This window comes from Melanostigma gelatinosum (genome assembly GCF_949748355.1).
Source record: "Melanostigma gelatinosum genome assembly, chromosome: 11".
Classification (NCBI taxonomy): Eukaryota; Metazoa; Chordata; class Actinopteri; order Perciformes; family Zoarcidae; genus Melanostigma; species Melanostigma gelatinosum.
Window position 1 is genome coordinate 8,375,434 of NC_136644.1, and position 25,591 is coordinate 8,401,024.

Here is a 25,591-nt window from a genome sequence, read left to right on the forward strand (position 1 = left end):
TTATTGGACATGTGCCACTTGGGCATGCTCCACAGGCTACAGGTCAGAGCTGGCCCACTATTTTTAAACCGGGAGCTGAGTTGCTGGAAAGAAACCTGACACTTTGTTGCTGTTTAAGTCTAGTTGTTACCGTGTGTGTGTGTGAGTGTTTGTGTGTGTGTAGTCCCTTGATCTCTCTGTGCCCCTCACACTCTTGATACTTCTAGTTTGAGGACACGGTACTGACTGCGTCTGTGTCTGGGGAAATCGTTGGCAACAGGTGCGCCATCGTTTACTTCATTCATCCACGTAGCTTGGAGATCTGCGAACAAGGACCCAGACGGCCGGGCCACACACGCTCCTCCCGGCATGATAGTCTTGATCCTCACCTCCCGTAGTGACGGCTAAGTAGGGCTTTAGTTGACCCTCCAGTAAAACCATAAAAACCAGACAGGTGGTGTAGTCAGCTGGCAGGAGTGACTGTTCTGTTAGTTGTACGCGTCCACGGTGTGGATTTGAACGCAGTTGCTCCATTCTGTTACAAATGACATGACTATATACAACCTCCCATTGGGTTCGCTGCAACTCCCTGCGTTTGGCTGTGTGTGGGGGGGGGGGCGACGACATAATTAAGTGTTAGGGGCCATTATGTGGCTCTCCAAAACGCTCTCCGACAGGACGAGAGGCGCAGAGAAGCGGTCTGCACCCTGAGCGGGATTAGAGGATTATTGTTTGCCTTCTTTTTTTAATGTGCCCTTAAAATCTGATTTTATGAATGATGGCTGAGCCTCTGGAATCTTTCATCCAAACTTTTTATTAGGCCAAGTGTGGATTTATAAAAGCAGTATCTGTTTTACCGGAATACCATCGCCCGTTTTGGAGTGTTTTTACGCACAGCCCTCTCGTGTTTGGATAAGCCAGCACATCGTCACTGCAAACTTTCCGAAGAGTGTTGGGACTTTTTTCGTAAGCTGTCACACATTTGGAGTCATCCAGCCTGCCAGATTTCTCAAGCGGATCATCTGTCTCACGTCTAGCTCGTGGCTGTAAACAGCAGCTCGGGGTTGCGCAAAGCTTCCCGCAGACCGCCACGGGTGCCTCCTAAACGGGGGGTCGGCATCGTGCATGTTCTTTCTGCGTCTGTTTTGAATTGTTTCTCGACTCTGGGCGACTGTACCATCCGCCATCTGAAATGCTGCCCCTGTCCCCGCTCTTGCTCCTCGTTTTCCCCGCTGCGCTCTTCGTGGCCGCGCACGGCTCAGGGGACCTCCAGGGTTTCACCTTCCCCGGCGGGAGCGCAAACTTCGACCCAACAGGTATAATAAGCACAACAATGAAATAGGAAAACCCAGTTCTCAACCTGGTGACAAAGTATTTAAAAGCTGCCCTGTTAACACCAATAATGTGCCGATTATCAAAGGCATGCCGTTCGCACATTGGCACTGCCGAAAATGATACACTGGCACTGTGCTAGTTTTTCGTGATTTGTGAAATCCACCCCTCCCCCCACACATTTTCTTTCCATTTCCAAACCATTCAAAACATACGAACCATTCATAGTTTCTGAAAGTGTTATTTATCCATTTGACTTGACAGGATTACCTTGTTTTTAAGGCCATTTGTATATGACACTGAAAGCTAGAGTGAGTCATCATCTGCATATCAGAACACCTAATTGGTAGAAATGTGGTTTTTGAGTCTTTGCCAAAAAGACATTTCGGGAACATGAATCTTTTCTTTCTAATTACATTGAAAATAAACTTATCCCACTCTAAATCTCGAAGTGGGTTTTATTAATAAAAGTGTAACCTCGAGTTGAACTGGCTGCTTTGTGCTCAACAGTTGCAGCTCACCTGTGGAAAGAATTAAACCCAGGTCATATGTGGAGTTTCCACAGGGACACACACATACACACACACACACACACACTTTTCAGACGGCCTTTGTATACACCATTGATATTCAATAGCCTACCCAGCTTAGAGGTTTCCTCACTGTTGAGAAATGCAAGTTTCATCAACAACCAGGGGATCAATGTCTTTGCCTTGTACGCTAGTACTGCTCTGGCTGTGGGAATGAGATCATGGGTCATAGATTTTACGCTCAAAGATCTAAATTTCAGCAGATTGTTAGGGATTTTAACAATGCCAAATAACTATAGCTTGAAAAGAGCTACTCACATCTGTCAGGAAACCATCATTTTCACCCAGTTTGTGTGCTCTCTCCAAGCCTGCCTGATGCTTAAATAGTAGTCTATAGTGGTCTGTAACACAGTATCATATAGCCGTATAAGCATACTCATCGGTCCTGTGCTGACGTGGGCTGGTTGCATGAGGACTTGTGCCAGATTAATACTGTTAAAAAAATGTCCTGGGATCAGCGTCAGAACTCTTGAGAGATATGAATTCACTTTGTTTCTCAGAAGTAACTTTTTTCCCATAGCTTTAATTTTTCTTACATTGTGGGCGGGGGAGCTGGCTTTGAAAGTGGGATTTAACTATAACCTGTGACCCCTGGGCCCTTCATCTCCCTGGAGCTCCAAAACACAGAGTCACAGAGACAAAAATGGACTCATGACAGAAACCTGTGTGTCATCATCTCCTGTATTAGTGTTCCCGTATTATACCAAAGCCTGGAACACACTGTATAATTTAAAGTATAATTGAAACAGGCTGTTCCAATGTTGTGTTGTAATAGTCGATATGTGTTGCCAGTTCCTAGTTAGTCAAAACTGGAACTCTAACAGTTTGCTTTTGTATCCATGACACTTATACAAACAGTAACTAGCCAAAACATGTCAGTCTAGGTTCAGTGGTTAATTCAATCTTAAATCAAACAACATGAGCAGTACATGGAAGCCCTGGTGCTCTGCAGACTGACATTTGGGTTTTGTTATGATGCTAATCTGTAAATACTATACTGATTATGCAGGTACTTCCTAATACAGTATATGAAAATAATGACATTTTTAAAATTATTATTCGATAATTCATTTCAAATGTAATTTTTTATTTTAATGAGTAACTTAAACCAAAAAATTTGGCTGAAGTGCCTCTATCCTGGAAAAATAAAAAATGCCTCTAGAACATGAACAAACAGTACAAAGATGAGCAGGACTGGGTGCTAAGAAACGCAGTTGCGTCTATCATCATTTTCTCTCTTTCATGTGGATTTTTCAGTGTTATTGACTGATTATCTGGCAAAAGCAATGTGCGTTCCTAAGATTTGACAAGAGTGTGTGGATGAAGCATTAACGCTAAGTTTATCAATTTTCCTCATGTCAGGGCTGATTAGTTAGCTAGCTATCTGCTATTTCCCCCATGATTTCATGCTACAGTCACAGAACATAAAAAGCATCACATGAACTGCTGGGTCTATGTTACTGTAACCTGTAGCCAGACTTTACTGTTTTTAACTTACCGTTCTTAATGGCCTTTGCCTTTTAAATTAGCTTTCCTAATTGCTAGCGCTAATCGCTAGCATGCTGGCTGACTGTTTGTAATGATTATTGTTTGGTTGCTGTAAAGAGTCTGTTATATTGACAAAAAACAATTTTAATTGTTATAAACATTTGTGAATTTGAGTCTACATGCAAGGCTGGGATATGTGTATGCTACCAATTAGAATTAGCGGGTCAGGCTAATTGAAAATCCGCTGAGTCAGGAGACGTTGGTTTTATAGGATGGGTGGGGAGGGGAGGTCATTTTTTTCAAAAGCTGACTCCATATACGTCACCTTGCTGCAGATCAGCTGATAGCCAGGTTTCAACCAGTACACAATATGTATTTGAATACTTTGCACTGAAAACAATTTCAGTGAAATGTTGACATTTCGGATAGGCAAAAAAGGAGACTTTTCTGATGTACATAGATGGATGAATACATTAATGTGCACACTCCCTCTCTGTTGCTCCTACAAATGTGAATGTGCATTCAATGTATAACGAAAATAATCACTATGACTCAGTACCGAGAGAATTCCTTGCATCTGCTCCAAAAGGAGCAGTGAAGATAGAAAAGCGTGTGTAAGTATCTATAGATTAGATGCATGAAACAGCTGAGCTTCATCAAAGGATGAAGGATGGATAAGTTGTGTGAAATAATAATTGATGTCATTGCCTCCCGTAACCCAGTAGACCCCTGCATGGTGGTGTATCCACCATGCATCAGCGAGGCGGATCGCTACAGCCTGGAGGCCCTGCGGAGCATCCACCAGATGATGGACAATGACCAAGACGGAGGGATTGAGGTGGAGGAGAGTTTGGAGGTACAGAACTCGCTCTTCATGAGATGTTTACCCCTTTTTCTTAGCTGTGTGTAAATCCTTGTGCGTGCATGCTCTTGCATGAGACAGACGTGGCAATAAAGTTCAACAACAGGTGTTCAGGCTGGTGGAAGAGTCAAGGATAGCAACGGTATAACCTTTGCTTTTGGCTCGGTGACAAAATGGGTTTGCTCCAATAGAATACTGCAACACTGGTGACCTTCATAGCCATACTTGACAGCATAACACGTCTTAATATTTTCTGACTCCAGCTTCCATAAGTCTTCAGCCAGTTTCCTCAAGTTGCCACAAACAAACTTGTAAAGATACACTGCTGGCCTCAGTGGTGAACTTCATTCTGCAAAATAATGTCAAACTTCAGTTATTTGCTTGTAAACTTCATGAAATGAATTAAAATACAAGTTAATACAATGAATACCTAAATATGACAAAATGATATTGCAAAGCAAGGTTTGATACATATATCTCTTTTTTTTTTGCAAACCTGTAGTATATTTACAAAGGACATTTTGTTAATGAGCCAAAAACAAAACCCATTTTTCATTTAGTCATGAAAACAAGTGATCAGTCGTTCATCATACGGCTCGGTATGTGTGTGTAAAGGCATATTTTCTGCATGTAAAAACTTTTTTGTGCACATTGTTGCATTTGTGATTTTGTGATTTGTGTTGAATTCAATATTTCCGAGTTAATGACATCCAGAGTGAATAAGTATTTTGCCCAATGACTGTGTGAGTCTCTGGTTGTATGTGACATTGGTAGTAAATCCAGAATTCTATACCTTCTAGAATGCAGTTCAGGGATACAGTATCCAGGGGCTCGGGTTGCGGTTGCCATAGAGTCTTAAGGAGGGAGGGTTGGGATGGGGGGGGGGGGGGGTCTGGGCTCATCAGAATACCCCCAAGATTCCCTCTAGCCCTCACATTTAGCCTCCGTTTACAGCCAAGGACACATTCCAAGACAGCACCAACACACACACACACACACACACACCTACACACACACACGTTTGCAATACACACTCATGCTTCTGCTTGCATTCTAAATAAATACAGATTAAAAACGCCCACTCTTTATTCTTGGATTGAAATCCAAGTACACAACACACCGCCACATTCATCCAATTTATTTTTGATGAAGAGGTTTTATGCTCAGCTAATGTTACGTGCTTTGTGACCCCTAACCTTACTCTTTAAAGTTTTCACTTGTTCCTTCTATCCCTCTCTTGTCATTCTGCAGTTCATCATGGAGGACATGAAGCAGCAGCAGACCAACAAACACAGCCACCTGCACAGAGAAGACCAACACATCACAATTGAGGAGCTCTGGAGGGGCTGGAAGTTGTCCGAAGGTGTGTGTGTGTGTGTGTATGACAAAGAGAGAAAATGTGTGTGTGTGTGTGTGTGTGTGTGTGTGTGTGTTCCAAAGTTAGAAGCTGTTGTGAAAAAATGTGTTGTAGCTGTTTTTCACACTTAGAGCAGGTTTAAGAATGAAACAGAAGCTCTCAGAGGCGTATAGTTAAATCAAAAGCAATAGGTTTATTTATCGAACAAAGTTATTCAGCCCTGCAGTAATACGTGCACGGGTCACTAATAGCTTCACTCGCAGAGTTCCACCATTAGACACACTTCAACACATCAGCATGATCCTTAATATATGGGGTCCGCCCCCTTGATACATTAGTCAAAGTCAAAGATGCAAACGTAGCACGTTTATGCCGTGTATTACGCTTGGTTGGAGGCCGTGAATGTCCATTCACCTTTGGCCCCTCCCAATAGGCGTTGGTTTCCGTCAGTGTGAGTGAGGTGTTGTAAGCGTGAGGACCTACAGAAAGAGTGTGTGGAGAAAGCCGGGCTCAGCTGGGGCGTTGGCCCTCGCTTGAATCTCACTGTCTTATCTTTCTGAAAGATGGCTGCCGGTTCCTTGTGACGCAGTTAAATAAGTAACCTTTCACCTGCTTCTCTCTGGCCTTGCTGTGTTGTGAGCACTGTATAAGTGGTTAATAGTGCTGCATAAGATAATGGTTATTAAAACTGCAAATATACTAGTGATTAATTAAACTGTATATATAAGCTAGTTGCTGATTAAGCTGTATATAAGCTAGCTGTTGATTAAACTGTATATAAGCTAGTTGCTACTTAAAGCTGCATATAAACTAGCTGCTGATTAAGCTGTATATGAGCTAATTGCTGATTAAAACTGTATATATGCTAATTTGATCAACAAATCCCTCTCTTGACGTCTGAAGGACGTCACTTTCTTTACTTTCCTACCCTGTTCACACGCTGGTGTCTTCCTCTGCCTCTCCTGACCCTACCAGGCTGTTCTGCTCTTCCCATACTGGGTAAGCTCCATAAGGAGGGGGTGGTAATGGTTCCTTGGAGAGGGCAGTGGTGATGAGACGGCCAACCAAAGAACGAATACAGGGTATTATACAACATCCACATGAGACCAATATTGCAATGAACACACCCACTGACACTGCTATTGACAAGATCAGGTGCTTCCATTTTCCAAACATGTTTTCCATCCAATCTCCAAATGGATTGTTCACACCTGATGCTTCCTGCATTTCGTTTGACAGTGCCCTCAGACTATTCAGTGCTTTTGTGACTGAACCGTCCGGCGCAGTATTGTTGGGGATGACAGTGCAACACAGGTCTCCAAACATTGAGCAAACACCTCCTTTTTCAGCAAGCAACATGTCCAAAGCCATTCTGTTTTGTACAGTAATCAAAGAAGTAGGGGCCAGCTGCTCAGCCAGACCCTCTATTGCATCCCTAGTATGATTAGCCAAACGAAGAACATTGTAATGCACATAATTGATACGATCAACATTTTTATTCACAGTTATCCATGGAATAATACTTGCGACACTCTCAAAACCTGCTGCAATTTGGTCTACCAATTTGTATTCATTAGGCACTCCTCTGGGCACTCCGATAGCATCTATGTAGGTTGGACCTCTGTCCAGGCTGAACTCAGCTCCAGCTGCTCTTTTAGCTAAGATATGTCTGCGTCTGCGTTGGGTCAGGCTTTGTACTTTGTTTTGCTCCTGTATTATTTTGTCTCCCACTAAGGTAAGTGGCATTGCCAGCCTCACCATAGCACAGACTCCTATTGTAGATGGTGGTATGTTAGTGAATAAGCGCAGACCCCCACAGTAGTAGAATAGCCCTCCCCTAGCCCAAGAACCTATCTCTGAGCCTGGTCGTGTCATGTTGCACCAGTCTTCTGGCACACTACCTAGGTGGATTTGAGCTCTATCGTTGGTGAAATGGTAACAGACATATCTGGATCCTAGTCCTTTGTAAGCTTTGAAATAACCTACTGCAGTTTGGTTGTCAATCGGTGGGAATATGGATGCCAGAGTAGTGCAATGTGGTGGAGTAGCCATTTTAGTCATTTTTGTCATGCACGCGTATCCTGTTGGGTCAGATTCAGGATATAGTGGTGCTGGTTCGGTGAACATAGCTGGTCTAGCTGCAGCACAAGCTACACAGCCACTCATTTTGTTTTTTATAGCATTATCAACAATCCAATTTAACCATACATTGTCGCTTCCTTGTCCTGTAGCTAATTGGATCACCTGTTGGGGAGTCCATTTAGAAAAGTCTTCTGATAAGACAGTAGGTGGGTCTGGTGGTAGCGGTTGTCTGTGCGGAATTATGTTTATTTGAATTCCTACTCTCGGGTCTTTGCCTGGGACGTCCACTAATAGGGCGAACCATATTATGTTTTTTCCTGTGCTGCTTTTGGTGACGTTGTTCAGAGACAGAGATAAGGGATTGGCTGTTGCTGAAAAGTCTCGTTGGAAGTCTATTTTGTCCCATAAGGTCCTTCTCGGACTTTCCCCTCGCATTGTTGGCTTCCACCGCCCTGTGTACTTAGTTACCGCCCCCCAGGAATGACAAAACGCTATGGACGGGACGTTCACGTAATTCTCACATCTGTTGACTATGGCATTGTCAGCACACAAATACACAGCACGACCTCTCCATGCTCTTGGTCTTCTTCCACAGTTAATCACATCACACAAATCAAAAGTAAAAACGGTTTTGCTCCCCTGGGTGTAGTTTAAGGTCAGATATGCACGACACGCTTTTGGTGGTGGCTTGTATGCCGGTTCTGAGGCATCTCTTTTTTGCCTAACCTTCCCTCTCTCGAGGTCGTTTTGAGTTTTGTTCACATCCTCGCCGCTTGTTGTCAGATTGAAGCTTGGATGACTCTCAAACCTTGTCAGATTTGGCATTTTCACATCCTTGCCACTTGTTGTCAGATTGCAGCTTGGATGACTCTCAAACCCTGTCAGATTTGGCATTGCCTCTGGCAGACAGTCATAGTTTCCGCTAGTTGGTTTGTTCACTGTTTTGTCCCCCATTTTCAATCCCCAAGTCAAGAATATCACAAATGCCACCCCCAAACCCAATAGGACCCACCCAGTTCTTTTACCTATCCCCATGTCTTTCCAGGTGACTGGGGGATGAATTCCCTGTGGCTGGATGTCCGTTCTCCCAAACAGATAACACGGCATTTTGTGTCAGATTACCTCGGACCTCTGCTAAGGGTCTGGAACGCTCAGATGCTGGGGCACAATGTGTCAGGTGGTGCCAAGGTGCTCCTGATTTACCTATGACCTGGACCGAGTGTGAAGTAACCTCCTTCACTTCGTACGGCCCTGTCCACCTGGGGTCAGTCCACTTTCTCTTGTGAACTTTGACCCTGACCCAGTCACCCACTCGGATGAGATTTTTTACTTCCTCCTGGTCAGCTGCACTGGTCCGCTGGACCTGTTTGGAGAGAGCCTCCGTGAGAGTGATTAACGCAGTCATATATGCCTTCATTTCAACTTGCTGCACATCTAAGGCTGGTATATGACTACTGTCTCTTGGAGGACCAGGCATTTGCCTCCCTGTCATTAACTCATGTGGTGAAAGATGCGTCTCATTTCCTTGTGCGCTCCTCATTGCCATTAGAGCTAATGGTAAGGCTTCAACCCATGTCAGCTTTGATGCCGCACATGTCTTTGCTATTTTTGATTTTAGCGTCTGATTTGCCCTCTCTACCAGTCCTTGTGACTGTGGATGATACACTGATCCATATCTATGTCTGATTCCTAGTCTGGCTTCCACTTCCTGCAAATGCTTATTACTGAAATGTGAACCATTATCGGACCTTATGCATCTAGGAACACCATAGCGAGGTATCAGTTCTGTTTGCAGCCACTTTATTACTGTCTGTGCGTCTTCTTTTTTAGTTGGGATTGCCTCCACCCACTTTGAGAATCTGTCCACCATTACCAAAATGTATCTTTTTCCTTGTACTCTGTTATCATGTCCCATGTCAGTAAAGTCTATGCTGATGTCTTGGAAGCAGGCTGATGGTACAGGATAAGAGCCCATAGGTGTTTTGTATGGTTTCTTCACATTATGATCCCCACAGGTGGTGCATTCGTCGCAGAAGAGGGACACCATGCTTTCCATGCGTGGGTGCCACCACAGTGCTTCCACCCTTTGTAATGTTCCTTTCTTTCCTTCGTGCGTTGGTCCATGTGCCTCTGGTATCAGTGAGACACATAATTCTGCTGGTGATACCACTCTGCCATCATGGGATCTCCAAAGTCCACTTTCTCCTTTTGTTGCTCCTTTCCTTTGCCATTCAGACCATTCGTATGGTCCAGCCTTCTTCTGTATCTCAATCAGTGTTTCTTCAGTGATTTCGGGTTCTTGTATGGCTATTTTCAGAACCATCTGTTTTGGTCTGTATCCTCCTACTTCTTTAGCAGCTTCATCTGCCCTGTCGTTTCCCACACTTATTCTGGTCTTTGCCTTGCCATCATGTCCTTTGCATTTCATGATTGCCACTCTTTTTGGTAGCTTCATAGCTTCCACCAGTGCCATGATTTCCTTCTTGTGTTTGATGGGTGCGTCCATTGATGTTGTGTATCCTCTTCTTCGCCACATGGGCCCATCAACGTGAGCTGCTCCATGTGCGTAAGCAGAATCTGTGAAGATGTTTACAGATTTTCCTTCTGCTATTTTCAAGGCTTGTATGAGCGCTTCGACTTCTGCCAGTTGTGCTGATGCTGGTTGAGGTAGGATACCTGATGCTACTATTGTGTGTTCCATGTCTTCGAATTGTCTCACCACAGCATAGGATGCTGTGTTTCCGTCATCTCCTTTGTAGCAACATCCATCCGTGTATAACCACATTTCTGCTCCTGGGATTGGTGTATTTCCCAGGTCTGGCCTTAGTTTGTTTTCAATGATTGCTCTTGCTTCGCAGCTGTGTGGTTGATCTCCTTGTCCTTGTTGTAGTGATGACGCCATATTGATTCCTCCTGTTTCATAGACAATATGTGGTCTTGTGCATTCTCGTTGAATTTTCGATTTTCTTGCAGCTCCGAACGTGAATTCTTTGCTGAGGAGGAATGCAGCCACACCATGATGTGTGTGGATTTTCAGAGGGTGGCACATGACAATGTGGGATGTTTTCTCGATCGCCTTTGCAATTGCCGCCATGTGTCTTGTACAGGTGGATTGGCCAACTTCAACTGGGTCCAGTTTTGATGAGTGATACATGAGTACCACTCTTTCTCCCCCTTTTTTCTGATACAAAACTGCATTTACCATCCCTCCTTTTTGTTCAGAAACATCTAGGTGGAAAGGGAGTAAATAGTCTGGAGCTTGAAGTGCCGAGGCATGTGACAAAGTCTGTTTGAGTTTGGTGAACGCGTCTTCAGCGTCTTGTGTCCACACCAGTGGGGCAGAGGTGTTTCTAGTTCCTGGTTCCTTGAGCAGGCTTCTGAGACAGGTGGTGAGGTCAGTGTAGTCTGGAATGTGACTACGAGAGTAGCCTGTTAGACCCAGGAATGACAGCATATGTCCCACGGTGATAGGTCTGTCATGATGGAGAATGCTGTCTCTGTGGGCTGTGCTTACAGCCAGGCCGCTAGATGAGAGAGTGCGACCCAGGAATGTGACTTGTCTCCTACATGTTTGGACCTTGGTCTTCTTAACTTTGTAGCCTTTTGAGGCTAACAGCAGCAGCAGAGTCTCAGTGGCCTCCAGGCAGGTGGCAGAAGATGGGGCAGCAATCAGGAGGTCATCCACATATTGTATGAGGACGACACCATCCGGCACCTCTATATCAGACAAGTGTAGTCTGAGATGATGGTTGAACAAACCTGGAGAACAACGATAGCCTTGTGGCAGGCGAGAATAGGTGTATTGCTGGTCGTTGAATGTGAAAGCAAACAGTGTCTGTGAATCTTTGTCCAGAGGGATGCTGAAGAAGGCGTTAGCAAGGTCAATTACTGTGAAATATGAGTGCTGTGGGCTGAGATTTGTTAAGGCAATATGTGGATCTGGAACTGGATATGACGCCGGTTGTGTGGCATCATTGATTGGTCGAAAATCTTGTACCATCCGCCAGCCTGTGTTGTTTCCGGCCTTCTGCACTGGCAATATTGCTGTATTGTATGGTGATTGAGTTTTCACCAACACTCCAGCTTGTAGCAGACCTGCAATGGTCGGGGCGATGCCTGCGATTTGTTCTGGCTTTAGTTTGTACTGTGGATGCCAGATAGGAGGTGCAAATGGATCCAACAGCGTCACCTTCACAGGTTTGACCGTTGCCAATTTTCCCACATCATAAGGGCCAGTCGTCCATAGTTTCGCAGGCACGCCGTCCAATAGAGCTTGAGTTGCAGGATGGTCAGTGCATGGTTTACCATGATGGCGTGGCAGTGGTAAATGTTCAGGTAGTGTGTGTTCTTTGGTAGAGATGATCCATCGCCACATATCTTCTTCTGTTGCCTTCAGCAGTCCTGCTGTATCTGTGTGTGTCCATGACAGAGTATGTGCTCTTTTTATCATGGGGCCGAGTCCTCTGGCCTCTTGTCCAAATCCAACCGCTAGGGTGACGTGTGGAGCAGATTCTTTGCTGAGACCATACCACTTGGTCTGATAATCATCCAATATCACTGCTGCAGCCACGCCTTCTTTTCCACAATACACATCATGACATATTATTTTTGGAGTTAGGTGTGCCATATTGATGTCCCAATCTTCAGCATATGGGCAGTCTGGATCGTCCGTGACATTCATAGTGCAGTGCACATATGGCAGAGGAGTTTTATATGGATGCAGTCTTTGGATCTGTTCTCTGTGTATGTTGAACCAGAATTGAATTGTTGGTGTGCTTGGTCCTGTGGCTAGACATCTCAGCCAGTACACTTCTTCATCCAATGATTCCACATTAATGGACGTTTGTGGCATTGATAGTATTCGCACAGGCATTGATAGTGTGCTTGCAGGGGGAGGGTCCAGTGAGACCTGGACCCCTTCGTTATTTAGCCATATTGTTAGACCGAATTTAGTCATCAGATCGCGGCCCAGTAGGTTTACTGGGCAGTTTGGAGCTGATAGGAAGCTGTGTGACCATTGTTGACTTCCAATTTGGACATTTAAAGGTTTAGTGCACCACTGGCGTTCTGGCGCGCCTGAGACCCCAACCACTGACACATATTTAGATGACAGGACCTGTGGAGACGTGAGGCTGGAATATGTTGCCCCTGTGTCCACCAAAAATGTGTGTGCCTGTCCGTTTATTGTGCAAGTGAGAGTTGGCTCACTTGCTAGTCCAAATTTCATGATGCCGGTGCCAGGTGGTTGTGGGGTGTCCTAGTAGGGATAATAGTTATTCGCCCACTGAGCTTGTAGTGCCTGGTTGACATTTTCTCCGGAGCTAGGATCATTTTGCGTCCATTGCTCAGTGCCTCCTAGTGGCGCCTGGTATGGCTGTCCAGCTTGATTCTGGTTTCGTGGATCCTGAAAGCCTCCTCTTCCTCTCTGATAATTTCCTCTTCCTCTGGGTCCTCCTCCTCTTCCACGTGTTGGGCCTTGTTGATGTGACAGGTCACGTGTGTGACAGTTACGTGAGTAGTGGCCTGGTTTTCCACAGTTGTAGCAGTAGAAAGTGCCTCCTTGGCCACCCCCTTGGTCACCTCCTCTTTGTCCTCCTCTTTGGTTTTGTTGCCATGGTTGCTGCACCATTACAGGGACCACTTGTGCTAGTGGTTCCAGTTGAGCCATCTGCTTCTTTTTGTCCTTAGCAATCTTTTGGGCCGAGTCCAGGTCAGACAGCTGTCTCTTCATCAGTGCCACTTGCAGTGCCTTGAGCTCCACATCTGATGCTTCTGCAGCTGTTCTGTGTTTATCATAGTGATGCAGTACATGTTCTCTCCATGACGATTGAGTGAAGGAGGCGATGGCCACAGTGTTTTCAATCGCCTCTCTTACCTTTGCAGGCAATCCTTTGGTCACCATGCTTCTCCAGAGTGCCAATGATGTCTGAGATGCATCTGGGGATTCTCTAAATGTTGTTCTCCATACTTGCTCAGCGCGAGCTAGGAGATCTGCAGCAGGCTCCCCAGGCTTGGCCATGAAGGTTGACATTTGGCTGTGGTCTGTTGGGGTGGGGTACTCTCTCCGTATGGCCTGATGTAGTGCCAGCCTGACACCGCCTATGGGCGTGGGGTCAGGCACGTTTGTGGTTCCTGCTGCGGCTTCAAGCTTTTTCAGTGTGTGTGGGTCTGATGCTCTGGCCAGCAGGCCTCTGTAGTCACCAAGTGCCAGTTTGTGGGCCTTTGTATATTTATCTAGCTCGTCTAGCCATGGGTCTGCTCCTGAAGACAGTGAAGGAAGTGCAGTCAGCAGTGTTGACATGTCCATGAAGGAGAAGGGAATAAATGCCATCTGGTGAGGGGCTGCAGCTGTTGGAGCTGCTCTGAGTGGCATCTGACATGAGTTAGGCCCATATTGTTGTCCACTGCGCGTTGTTGATGGGGCTGTGGCATATCCTGTGAAATTTCCATTTAGCGTTAGCCTCTGTACTTCATGTGTTTGTGGCCATTTGTGTTCGTTGGCTGACTGTGCAGCTAGTTCGATCAGCTCCTTCTCTTCCTCTGTACCAGGAACCCACAGGTCCGTTTGTGGTATAGCATGTCCCCTAGCCTCCATGTAAGGCGTATAGCCTGTTGCTGCTGCATGGACTTTTTCCAGCTGTTCGAGCTCCTCCAGTTGTTGTTCCAGGATTATTTGAATATCCTCTTGTGTGTCGTCTTCTTGTCTGTGTTGGTAACGGTCTCTGATTGAGTTGCTCACTCTGTGTCGAGTTTCGAGTGGGGCTGTCAATTCGAAAGCATCGAAGCGTGGCCCATTGTGTGCGTCGACAATTAGTGTAGGTGTAGTTGCAGGTCCGGGTGTGTTTGGCAGCCCTAGGGCGCTCAGGTGAGTCATCAGGTAGCCCACAGTCTTCTCGACTTGCTTCGCTCTTTTTCTTCTCTCCTTTTCCTCTACTGAGACAGGTATCTGCAGCTCTCCTTCCTCTACTGCGAAGATGCCTTTCAGGAACCCCTTTGATACTGGTCTTACTGGAGCCTGAATGAAAGGGTTTGTGGGCACATAATCTGGAGGGGGAGGTGGGAGATCAGGGTGCAGTTGGCTTTGTTCATGTTCATGCTTGTCTTTGTGTTGCGGTGGCAGGTCAGGATACAGGTTGCTTTGTTCATGCTTGGGCTTGTCATTGTCGATAGGGGTGAATGGGTTGTTGCCATATGAGGGAGGGGCAGTGGATGAGGGTGTTAGGGCCGGAAACATGCCTCCGCTGTGTTTGGCGGCCTCTAGTGGTGAACGTGCTGCTTCAGCATCCAGCTCCATTGCGTTCCATGGCTCTTTGCCAGCCCGCTCCATCCATCTCTTCTCGATTCCAGTGAGAATCAGCTTACTGCCCATCCTGTTGTTATCAAAATCGAAGCACCTTTTAAGATAAGGCCAGACGCCTTTTTCTGCAGCTGCGTTGTTTCTTGCTGTTCTTTTTCCCATGTTTAGATATCTTGGATTTCTGTCCTGCCATTCGTTCTTCTTCTCTTCACAGTGTCTCATCACTTCCCTGCTCATCTGTTGCACCATCTCTTCTGAAGGGGAACAATTCAGCCGTTCTCCATCCCAAATGGCTTTATCTTTCCATCTTTTTATCAATCTTTTGTAGGCGTGTTGTTCCACTGGCCAAAGTTTGCTTCGTCCATTAATCCTGCTCTGTTCCTGGACTGCATTCTCCAAGATGCACAGATAAGAGGAGTATTTCTCAGCCATGATGTGTGTTTCTGTAATATGCAATAAAAGGCTGAAATCAGTATTCCCAAATGTCCACACGATGGAGCCAAAGCTCCTGTCCAATGTTCCTGTTGCAGTTCTTGAAGAGGCCACAGAAAAAACCAACATGCATGAAAAATGTTTTTTTTTTTTTCTTATCATGAAGCACCAGCAGAGGGAGCCAACGCTTCTCCCAAGTTTTCTGGTGTCTGTTTGAACTCAGATCAATGTCATTCACACTGCCGCATGTCTTAAAACCTGCTTTTCTCAGTAATATGTGTGTGTGTGAAATGATGATCTATTTTATTATTACACTTATGGTGAAGAGGACGAAAACAGTACAGTTATAGAGTTATTTCGAAGTCTCTGTGTGAATGGACACAAAAGCTCGTCCATTATACTAATTTGGCAATTTGCAGCCTTAATCTTATGGTTTTAGCAAGCATTACTGTTCAGAGGTCACTGACCTTTATTCTGTTGTACGAAAGAATGACGGAGTGCTTCTTTCGGCGTTTTAAACCTTCATACAGTGACCTCACAACTCCGCAATATAGCTTTACAAGTATAACGCATATTATTTAACAGTGTATGAATATATATTATTTACAAATCTCCCTATATACCCCTGCTAGGTGTGAAATGCTATGTTTTGATTACTCAAGCAATGGCTTGTAACTAAATATTTTATAAGACAGAGAGAGTCAACCTTGCCCCCACCTTTTTAAATATCTGCCGCTAACTGTCCTTGTAAGTAGACACAAAGCAAGGCCGCATCTGTGTTTTTATCAGGAGTAGTCAAACCCTCCCTAATGTTCCCAGCGCCAGTCTTGACTAAATGAATAGAAGCCTTGTAGCAGCTTTTAACCTTGTACCTTCATAATTTTTAGCGACTGTCTGGCTGGAACAATAGAAGCTGTGTATCAGCTTTAAAACTTTTTTTTTTTTTTTTTTTATTTCTGGTTGCATGAGTGACTGCTGTGTTTCCGCATTACACTTTGCTAACGATCCCTAAGGAACACAATTTTCCAATAAATTTAACTACGCCAGTAAAACTGACACTTATATTAACCCTCAGCTGTCTCTCAGCATATTCTAGTGATTTATGTGTGTGTGTGAATGTAACAGTCGTGTATAATGTGTGTTTTTTCCTACTCTGGACACCAACCTTTGAAACAACGCACGAACATTTTCAAACACAAATCAAGGCCTCAGCTGGCTGTCTCTAACGCACGAACATTTGAAAGAAACTCAGAAACAGCATAAACTCTGAACCAGGTCTCAGCGCTCACATATATGCTCCAAATAATCGCACTCATTTAAACGAAATCGAATCCATACACAGCCGTGGTTATGTACGCTTCAAACATTCACTTTCATTCAAACAAAATTGCAACACACTGCCATTTTTGAAATGCGCAGAGATCACCAATGCGGTAAAGGAATATCTTTAGAAATACAGTCAAACAAATAAACAAAAGTTAAAACGTACAGCTCAGCAAATAGTCACCCGCATTCATACTAGATAATCAAAACACACGCTGCCGTCTCTTTAAGCATAAATCAGTCACAAGCACGGAGTCACCCGCATTCATACTAGATAATCAAAACACACGCTGCCGTCTCTTTAAGCATAAATCAGTCACAAGCACGGAGTCACCCGCATTCATACTAGATAATCAAAACACACGCTGCCGTCTCTTTAAGCATAAATCAGTCACAAGCACGGAGTTGTAGAGGAGATGTACAGCTCTTTTTACACACTCATCACATTCCATCAGCAAGCTTCTTTTTCTCAACCTCATCAAACAGACTGTCGCGCTACTGATCGTTCGATCACAACGCAAATGACAAACAGCTTTTTAGCAACCAAAAACAGTCAGATTATAAAGGATTCTTTCCCTATTCCTTGACAGTTAATCCACTTTATCAAACTAAACAAACAGACACCTCTTGGACGCCTGCACAAATGACAACTGCTTCTCAGCAAACAAACACAGTCAAAATGATAAACACCAATTAAAACCAAATTTGAAATGCGCACAATTCACAAATACGGTCTAGAATGTAATTAATACCTTTACAAATGCAGTGAAACAATAAACACACAGAACATACACGGCTGTCTCTTTAAATATAAATCAGTCAGAAGCGCAGCCTTCGGATGAGCTGACTCTTTTTCTTTTAGACACACATTTATCAGGAACGCATTTTAACAGCAATTTGTCTTTTATCTCGATCTCATCAAACAGACTGTGTACCGCTGACCACTTGACCACGATACAAATGAAAAACAAATGCTTTTTCAGCAAACAATCAGTCAGATTATAATCATTTCTGTCCCTATCTTACACACATATCAAAGAGCTCTGCTTCTTTAATACATCACAACGGCCGCTGCTTATTGTCAAAAACAATGTTACAGCCGGGATCCGATCCCGGACCTACCGCGTCGAAGACCGTTATTTTAACCACTACACCATCAGGGTAGAACATCAATAATACAATTTAACTGCTTTTTATCCTAGGTCATCTCTGGACCTGTACACGTTCTGGCCATTTTCATTAATCTCGTCCGTCATTAACAACACACCGATATAATTAAATTCTGTGCTCTCGTCCAGAAACTTCGTCAAGGAAACTCTAAACAGAGTAACATTATTTTCCACTGGATCGCTACACACGATTTAATACCCGAAGGCTCGATGCTCTTAATACGGGAATTCCGCAGTCAGTTTTCTCAATACAGTTTATCAATGACATCAATGACATATACATATATCCCCGTCATGTTATGCAATTTCTTCGTAGCCCAAAACATCCCATAAGTACGTTAGAAATTACGCCTTTTGTAACACGAATTTGAGTGCTCAGCGTGGAGCGCGTGTCTGCGAGCAGATGCGTTACACGGCTCACAACACCTCACATCTACGCTATCACAAGTGCGTAATTTCTCGCCTTTATTTGACGTTTTCTGATGGGCTCATTCATACATATTCACAGACCCCCCAAATGGCTGTATAACAACTCTGTTGCTGTGTGTTTAATCTTTACAATTACTCTATTTTTAAAGCAAATACTTACAGTTCGGACAGTCTGAGCACAATTTAGAGTATGTCTATGAATACAATGTTGCAGAATTCAGTTAAATAGGTTTCTGCTCACCTTGAGATGTGCACCGGTGCGTCTCAGACTCCCCAAAGCTGCAATTTCGCTCCGATGGCAATTATCGGGTTCCCAGCCTCGAAGGGAGAGTTGCGCCGTTATCTGGAATCAAAAGGAGAGGCCTGTTAACATTCTAACCTGAAGCTCTGTATCGTATCAGATCACGTCGGGGTCACCACTTTGTTGTGAAAAAATGTGTTGTAGCTGTTTTTCACACTTAGAGCAGGTTTAAGAATGAAACAGAAGCTCTCAGAGGCGTATAGTTAAATCAAAAGCAATAGGTTTATTTATCGAACAAAGTTATTCAGCCCTGCAGTAATACGTGCACGGGTCACTAATAGCTTCACTCGCAGAGTTCCACCATTAGACACACTTCAACACATCAGCATGATCCTTAATATATGGGGTCCGCCCCCTTGATACATTAGTCAAAGTCAAAGATGCAAACGTAGCACGTTTATGCCGTGTATTACGCTTGGTTGGAGGCCGTGAATGTCCATTCACCTTTGGCCCCTCCCAATAGGCGTTGGTTTCCGTCAGTGTGAGTGAGGTGTTGTAAGCGTGAGGACCTACAGAAAGAGTGTGTGGAGAAAGCCGGGCTCAGCTGGGGCGTTGGCCCTCGCTTGAATCTCACTGTCTTATCTTTCTGAAAGATGGCTGCCGGTTCCTTGTGACGCAGTTAAATAAGTAACCTTTCACCTGCTTCTCTCTGGCCTTGCTGTGTTGTGAGCACTGTATAAGTGGTTAATAGTGCTGCATAAGATAATGGTTATTAAAACTGCAAATATACTAGTGATTAATTAAACTGTATATATAAGCTAGTTGCTGATTAAGCTGTATATAAGCTAGCTGTTGATTAAACTGTATATAAGCTAGTTGCTACTTAAAGCTGCATATAAACTAGCTGCTGATTAAGCTGTATATGAGCTAATTGCTGATTAAAACTGTATATATGCTAATTTTATCAACAAAGCTCTATTTCGTCTCACTTTGTCTCCTTTCCTCGTCTCACTTCTCAGTCCATAATTGGACTCAGGATGACGTGCTTCGCTGGCTGAAGGATTTTGTAGAGTTGCCCCAGTACGAAAGGAACTTTAAGGACTTTAAGGTCAATGGAAACACACTCCCCAGGTGAGGATATGTCTTGTTTGCTGTTGTCCGAGCGAGTCGTTGTAAAAACAAGTCAGTTGCCGCAAGGAGGTGTATCAACGCGCCAAACTTTGACATCTGTGTGCAGGATTGCAGCCAATGAGCCGTCCTTCCTGAGTGGCCATCTGAGGGTTCAGGACCAGAGAGACAAACAGAAGCTCAACATCAAAGCTCTGGACGTTGTCTTGTTTGGACCGCCTACACGTAAGGACAGGTCCTCACCCTTTTCCCTCGCCTGATGCCTCGCAGACCTAAAAACCCTCCCAGTTTCCACAGAGAACTACTGTCATCGACCGATTGTCCCATGTCATCATCGATGATGCATTTATGATCCGTCCACCATTAATAATCACGACCTTCCATTGCACCACAGGACCCCCTCATAACTACATGAAGGACCTGCTGCTCATTGTATCGGTGGTGATGGGAGTTGGAGGCTGCTGGTTTGCCACGGCCCAGAGCAAATCCAGTAAATTCCACATAGCCAGGATGATGAAAGATTTGGAAAGTCTTCAGAGGGCTGAGCAGAGCCTCATAGATCTGCAGGAACAGTAAGTATTCGGCTATCGGTGTCTCTCACCTACTGTACGTTGATCAATTGACTTTGTTTGGTTTGATTGGCTAAAAAACGTTCACTTGCTCAGACTTGCAGAGGCGCAGAAGGAAAATCGCAATGTTGCAGAGGAGAAACAGAATCTGGAGGAGATGATGAGGGATGAGATCATGGGGGCGCAGGAGGAGGCTTACCGCCTGCACGAGCTGAGGCAGGGAGCCGTCAGCGAGCTCAGCCGCCTCCGATACACAGAGGAGGTGCTGGTGCAGGTAGACACGCAGCGAGCGACGCTTGTCATCCTTGCTTTAGTTTGCAAAGTTCAAAGAATTTAAAGGACAGAAAATAAGCTTTTCCAGCAGTTTTCAACAATCTGCCGACATATTGATCTATAACATTTGACCGATGCGATCCCCTTCAGGTCCGCGGGGCACTGAAGCAGGCGGAGAAGGACATGCAGGCTAGCTCGACTGCCTCCGAGGCCCTCCAGCTGTGGTTGCAGCTGACGCATGAGGTGGAGGTCCAGTACTACAATGTCAAGAGGCACAGAGCAGAACTACAGCTTGCCATCGCCAAAGAAGAGGTAATGCATGGAAAAGGGGGGGCACACATGAAAAAACACAGGTGATATTTAAAGGGACTGCACTGGATACTTAAACAAGTAATTATAAAACATGTAAAGGGCACTTACATTTTTGTAATTTCTCCCATTACTACATCAACTGACCTGCACCTGTGTTTCCTTGCAGGCAGAGAGAATTAAGAAGAAGAGGAGTTCTCTGTTCGGGACTCTCCATGTCGCACACAGTTCCTCTCTAGACCAAGTTGACCAGAAGATCCTGGAGGCAAAGTGAGTTGGAAATGACCTGTGCAGGTTTCGTCTGCGTCCGTCACAGTAATGCAACATATGGTCTTTGTACATTCCAAAGGAATGCCTTGTATGAAGTAACAGCCTGCCTGCGGGAGCGCCTCCATCGCTGGCAGCAGATCGAGCGCCTCTGTGGTTTCACCATCATTAGGAATCCCGGCCTGTCGAACCTCACTGCACAGCTCTACTCGGACTCGATCGCCCTGGGGTTTCCCAGAGTGGCCCAGCCATCTTGGACTTCTCACAGCTCCGTCCATGGATCTATGGAGGATTTGTTAGAAGGGTCTGCTTCTCCAATCATACCTCAGATGCCAGGTAAGTACCAGCAATCGTGGCTTTTTGATTCTTTATTTGGATCCCCATCAGTGTCCACATAGTGTTCGGATCTGGTGACTACAGAGGCCATGTCATGTGATTCACATAACTTTCATACACATCAAACCATTCAGTGACCCCTCGTACTCTGTATGGAGACGTCTGTAATTACCTTTGTTTGTCAATGGTACAAATACATCTTTTTTTAAAAACTGTGAAACAGTGTGAACTTACTGTCCTGTTAGCCATTGAGCTAACAGTGTTGCTAACTGAAACTGATGCTGCCTTTAAATGGAACTCATGACCTCGTTGGTATGAAGTTGTGTACACGATAGGCCTGGCGTTCAAGTGGTTAAGTCGTGAGACCACCAATACTAGGCAACGGCAACATGGACGCTACAGTCGTCTAGAAGCCACCGAAATTTTGTATGCTAGCGAGTGGGTAACGTAATTCAAGAAATGTAAAGGCATAATGACAAGAGGGAAAAGGCTGTTGGGAATATCAACATCTTCCACAGAAGTATAAAATCACAAAGAAAAACTGACAATTACAATATATTTACTGATTGTCCAAAGAAAAAAGAACTTCAATGGCCTCCGCCATTTCTGAAAACATCAGCAAAGACGTCACGACTTATGAACTCGGACCTTTCTGAAATTGTCACTGACGCAGTTGTGAATACCACAAGATTGGGGGCAGTTTCTATGGACTCGACTCATGAACAGAGTAAACAGGACCCCATTTGAAGGCAGCGTTAGCTAGGTGGCTGATTGAGTTTCTACGCCTAGAAAATCATATATTTTGCAAAGATGTGTGGACAAATTGTGCCGTGCCAGATTCTAATGTTGTAAACTAGGGGTATATATTCATCTATTTACCACTGTCTTATGTTATGAATTGTCTTATCTGTTCTCCTGATTGGTTCATCTTTGATCATTCTCGAGTTCAACCACTGAAGCGCTCTCCTCAAACACGCGGATCCACCATATGTCGGTCACGTCGTCCCGACACGATCACTCAGCCAGTGGCCGCCGTTATCGGCCCAGACCCAGATCTTCTTATCCCCACCCGAGCCCCATACCCTTGTGAGGAGGAGGGGCTCTTCCCGAAAACTCTAAAGAAACAGTATGTCTCCCTGCCCATCAGTTTTAGAGGCCAATTTCTTTTTACACTTTGCTTATGCTAAAACATGGTCTATCAGTGACACAGTCTTTGTTCATTCCTTGATTCATTTTTTCTTTTCTTCCATGTCATTTCCTTCCCCTATTCTTTCTTTCATTTCTCTCACTAATAGAGACTCCCAAGAGATGTTTTCAGACACAGAATATATGACTTCATCTCCTCTCAGCAAAATGTTCCCTAGTCCTACTGTTGACACGTCCTCTCAAAAGCTCTACCATGATGAAACTGAACTGCTTTCGGACAGCTCCATTACAAAGCATTTGAATAAAGAAGTAGAAGCTGTTGTTGAATCTCCAGTTCGCAAAACTTCGGCAGAAGAACTTGAAGCTTGTCTAGACGCAAGCTGCAGAAAGATAGCAAAAGACAGAGCGTTGGACACTTCTTTGGAAACCCCTTTTTTTAAGATCTCAAAAGAAGAATCTTTGATTGAGGCTACATCAAGGAAGATATCCAGAGACAGGAGGGAATCTCCCATGGATGCTGCGGTTCGAAAGGTGCTTTCCAATGAGTTGGATGCGGAATTCTCTGGCAGGAAAGTAGAGAGAGATGCAATGGGAGATTTGAGGGACACCGCTTCAAGGAATGTATACAGAGAAAGAAGTGATTTACCTCTAGACATGAGAAAAATCATTTGGAATGAATTAGAAGCAACAACAGATGCGGCACCTAGGAAGAGTTCAAGAGATATGATGGTGGCTTCAATGGACAGCACCTCAAGAAAGATGATACGAGATGATGTTGAACATCCTTTTTATTCAGTGCCCAGAAGGATTACAAGAGATTCAATGGCAACGTCCTTCGACTCTGGTTCTAGAAAGTTTTCATGGAATAATGATGACTGCCAGCTTGATTCCTCTGTGAGGGCGTTAGCAATGGACGAAATGGTTGAGGCCACTAGAACACCACCAAGAAAGTTATCCATCGATGAGCAGGAGTATTTTACAGATACTGCTTCCACAAATTTGCAGCCCAGAGAGAGATTTGACGCACTTATGGATACCTCGTCATCCACAGAGAAGCAAGAGTTCGGTTTAGGACCGTCAACAAGTAGAAGGATACTGAGAGATGAACTTGAGATGTCTGCTGGTTCTCTCAAAAGGAGAATACCAAGAATGCCAAGAGTCGAAATTGACACTTCCATAGACACTCCCACAGGAAAAATCTCCTGGGAAATAGTTGATGTTCCAATGGAAACACCTAAACAATCAATACTCAGGGAGGAGTTGGGAGCGTTCGTATCAAGTTCATATCAAGGTGGAATAGGACAGCCAGACCTTACGGTAACCTCCCAGGTACCATGGAATTCGTCATCAGACCTTCTGCCTGGCCCGCTGAGTCAGCTTGTTTATGATGGAATCCTCGAGAAGTCCTGCCACTCCGGAGCTAGGAAACCATCCAGCCTCTCTGCCTCAACACCCAACCTGCCCCAGAGCAGGCTGCTAGCAGAGGCGGAGCCACCATTGCCACCCTCAAAGATTTCTTTCCCATCTCCTGCATCGCCCCTCGAGACTGGAGATGAGAAGAACAAACATAAGGAAAAGAGCAAGAAATCTTTGAAGCTCAAAAATCCTTTCAAAAAGAAAACTGAGTCCACTCCAGAGAAGCCTCAAAGTGGTCAATAAAAACTCTGACGACCAGCTTAGAATGTTTCCCCTTTTTTTATTGAACTTGAAAATGAGAGTTTCAGAACCTCATAGAAGATATCTGGCATGAAAAGATGAAGTTGATTTATTTTTGATTATTAAGTCTCATGTCGACATATATAGTTGATACCATATATCATATTAGCTGCAGTTTTTTGAGGCTTTGCCTATTGTTGAAGTATGAAATTGTGCTGCTTTTCTGTATAACAGAGGCAATGCTTGAATTCAACATAAACTTCCAATGAAGACATTTGAAGACAACAACAGTTTTGATAATTTCACATGAGAGATTTCTGTGTTGCTTGTGTTTTTCTCTGTGTTCATCTCACTGGTTTGAAGTAAAAAACGAGATGTAACATATCTCATGCACCAATCAGGATTTATAAACGTTTCAATCAGTGGCGGGCTGTGCATTTTATACCTGGGCCTTCACTGCTGTCCTGCAGCTGAAATACCACCTTATAACCACATGATGGCGCCACAGCTATTCGTTTTTAAGGCTGTAACTATGTACGTCTTCGTATTAAACCGTTCGGTACGAGGATTACAATATGTTTGAATAATGCTTGAGCATTTGTAAAGTACAGAAGCTCAAATTCAGGAAAACATAATGTTTGTCAGTGTGGTCAAAAGTTGAAAAGTCAGCACTTTTTTAGGTTAACCTGCCAAAATGTTGCTGAAATAGACACAAAATAAAACATTTGAATCACATTGTTTGCTGATGATGCACATATTCATAATGTAAACTGCTTTTCCTTAATTTTCTGAGCTTGGAAATGGGTCAACCTTAACATAGCCAATATTGACCCATTTAAAAAAGCATCTGTCCTGATCCTGTGGATCGGCCTGGGATAAGCAAAGTTTTATTTAAATGTTTTGCATTGATTTGCCAAATGCTCATGAACAGCTGGCTTGTTGTTTTTGTCTAATTGTTGATTGGTTTTATGATTATTTTATTGTTTACAGGCATACAGTCAGTACCTTAAGTAGTTTATTGGAATTCAAATATTTCAGAAATGAATTTTGATTGATTTGAAAATTGCTAATTCGTATACTTTTTTCACGTCATTATTTTTTGTCTGTTTCAAGTGTAAGGAATACATAAGTAAAATATTCACCCTTGTCTTAGAAAAGGAGAAGCACTAAACTGTAATATGAATGTAAGATTTCAAAGGCTGTTTTTATGTGATGATTTAACAAGTGACGATAAAGAAATGAAATTAGGAAAATATTTTGAATCATTCTACAATAAAGAATCTAAACATTGTCAGCATGTCAATTCTTTCAAAGGAATGTAACAAG

General features: G+C 44.1%; 1 protein-coding gene across 3 annotated transcripts; it reads left to right on the forward strand.

The window, feature by feature from the left end:
* The first annotated feature begins 612 nt into the window (after window positions 1-612).
* On the forward strand, window positions 613-25,559 carry LOC306784033 (stromal interaction molecule 2-like). Of its 3 annotated transcripts, none has more exons than XM_079277845.1 (12): window positions 620-1,295; window positions 4,112-4,245; window positions 5,503-5,614; window positions 19,601-19,712; window positions 19,819-19,934; window positions 20,104-20,281; window positions 20,375-20,552; window positions 20,702-20,863; window positions 21,030-21,130; window positions 21,210-21,463; window positions 22,409-22,589; window positions 22,759-25,559. In XM_079277845.1, the coding sequence occupies exons 1-12, from the start codon at window positions 1,172-1,174 to the stop codon at window positions 24,266-24,268; spliced, it is 3,162 nt and encodes a 1,053-aa protein (XP_079133971.1). In that variant the 5' UTR covers window positions 620-1,171; the 3' UTR covers window positions 24,269-25,559. The 3 variants fall into 3 exon arrangements, with proteins under 3 accessions (XP_079133973.1, XP_079133971.1, XP_079133972.1); XM_079277846.1 differs by having other exon boundaries at window positions 4,115-4,245; XM_079277847.1 differs by lacking the exon at window positions 22,409-22,589 and having other exon boundaries at window positions 613-1,295; window positions 22,759-22,949.
* The last annotated feature ends 32 nt before the right edge of the window (window positions 25,560-25,591 follow it).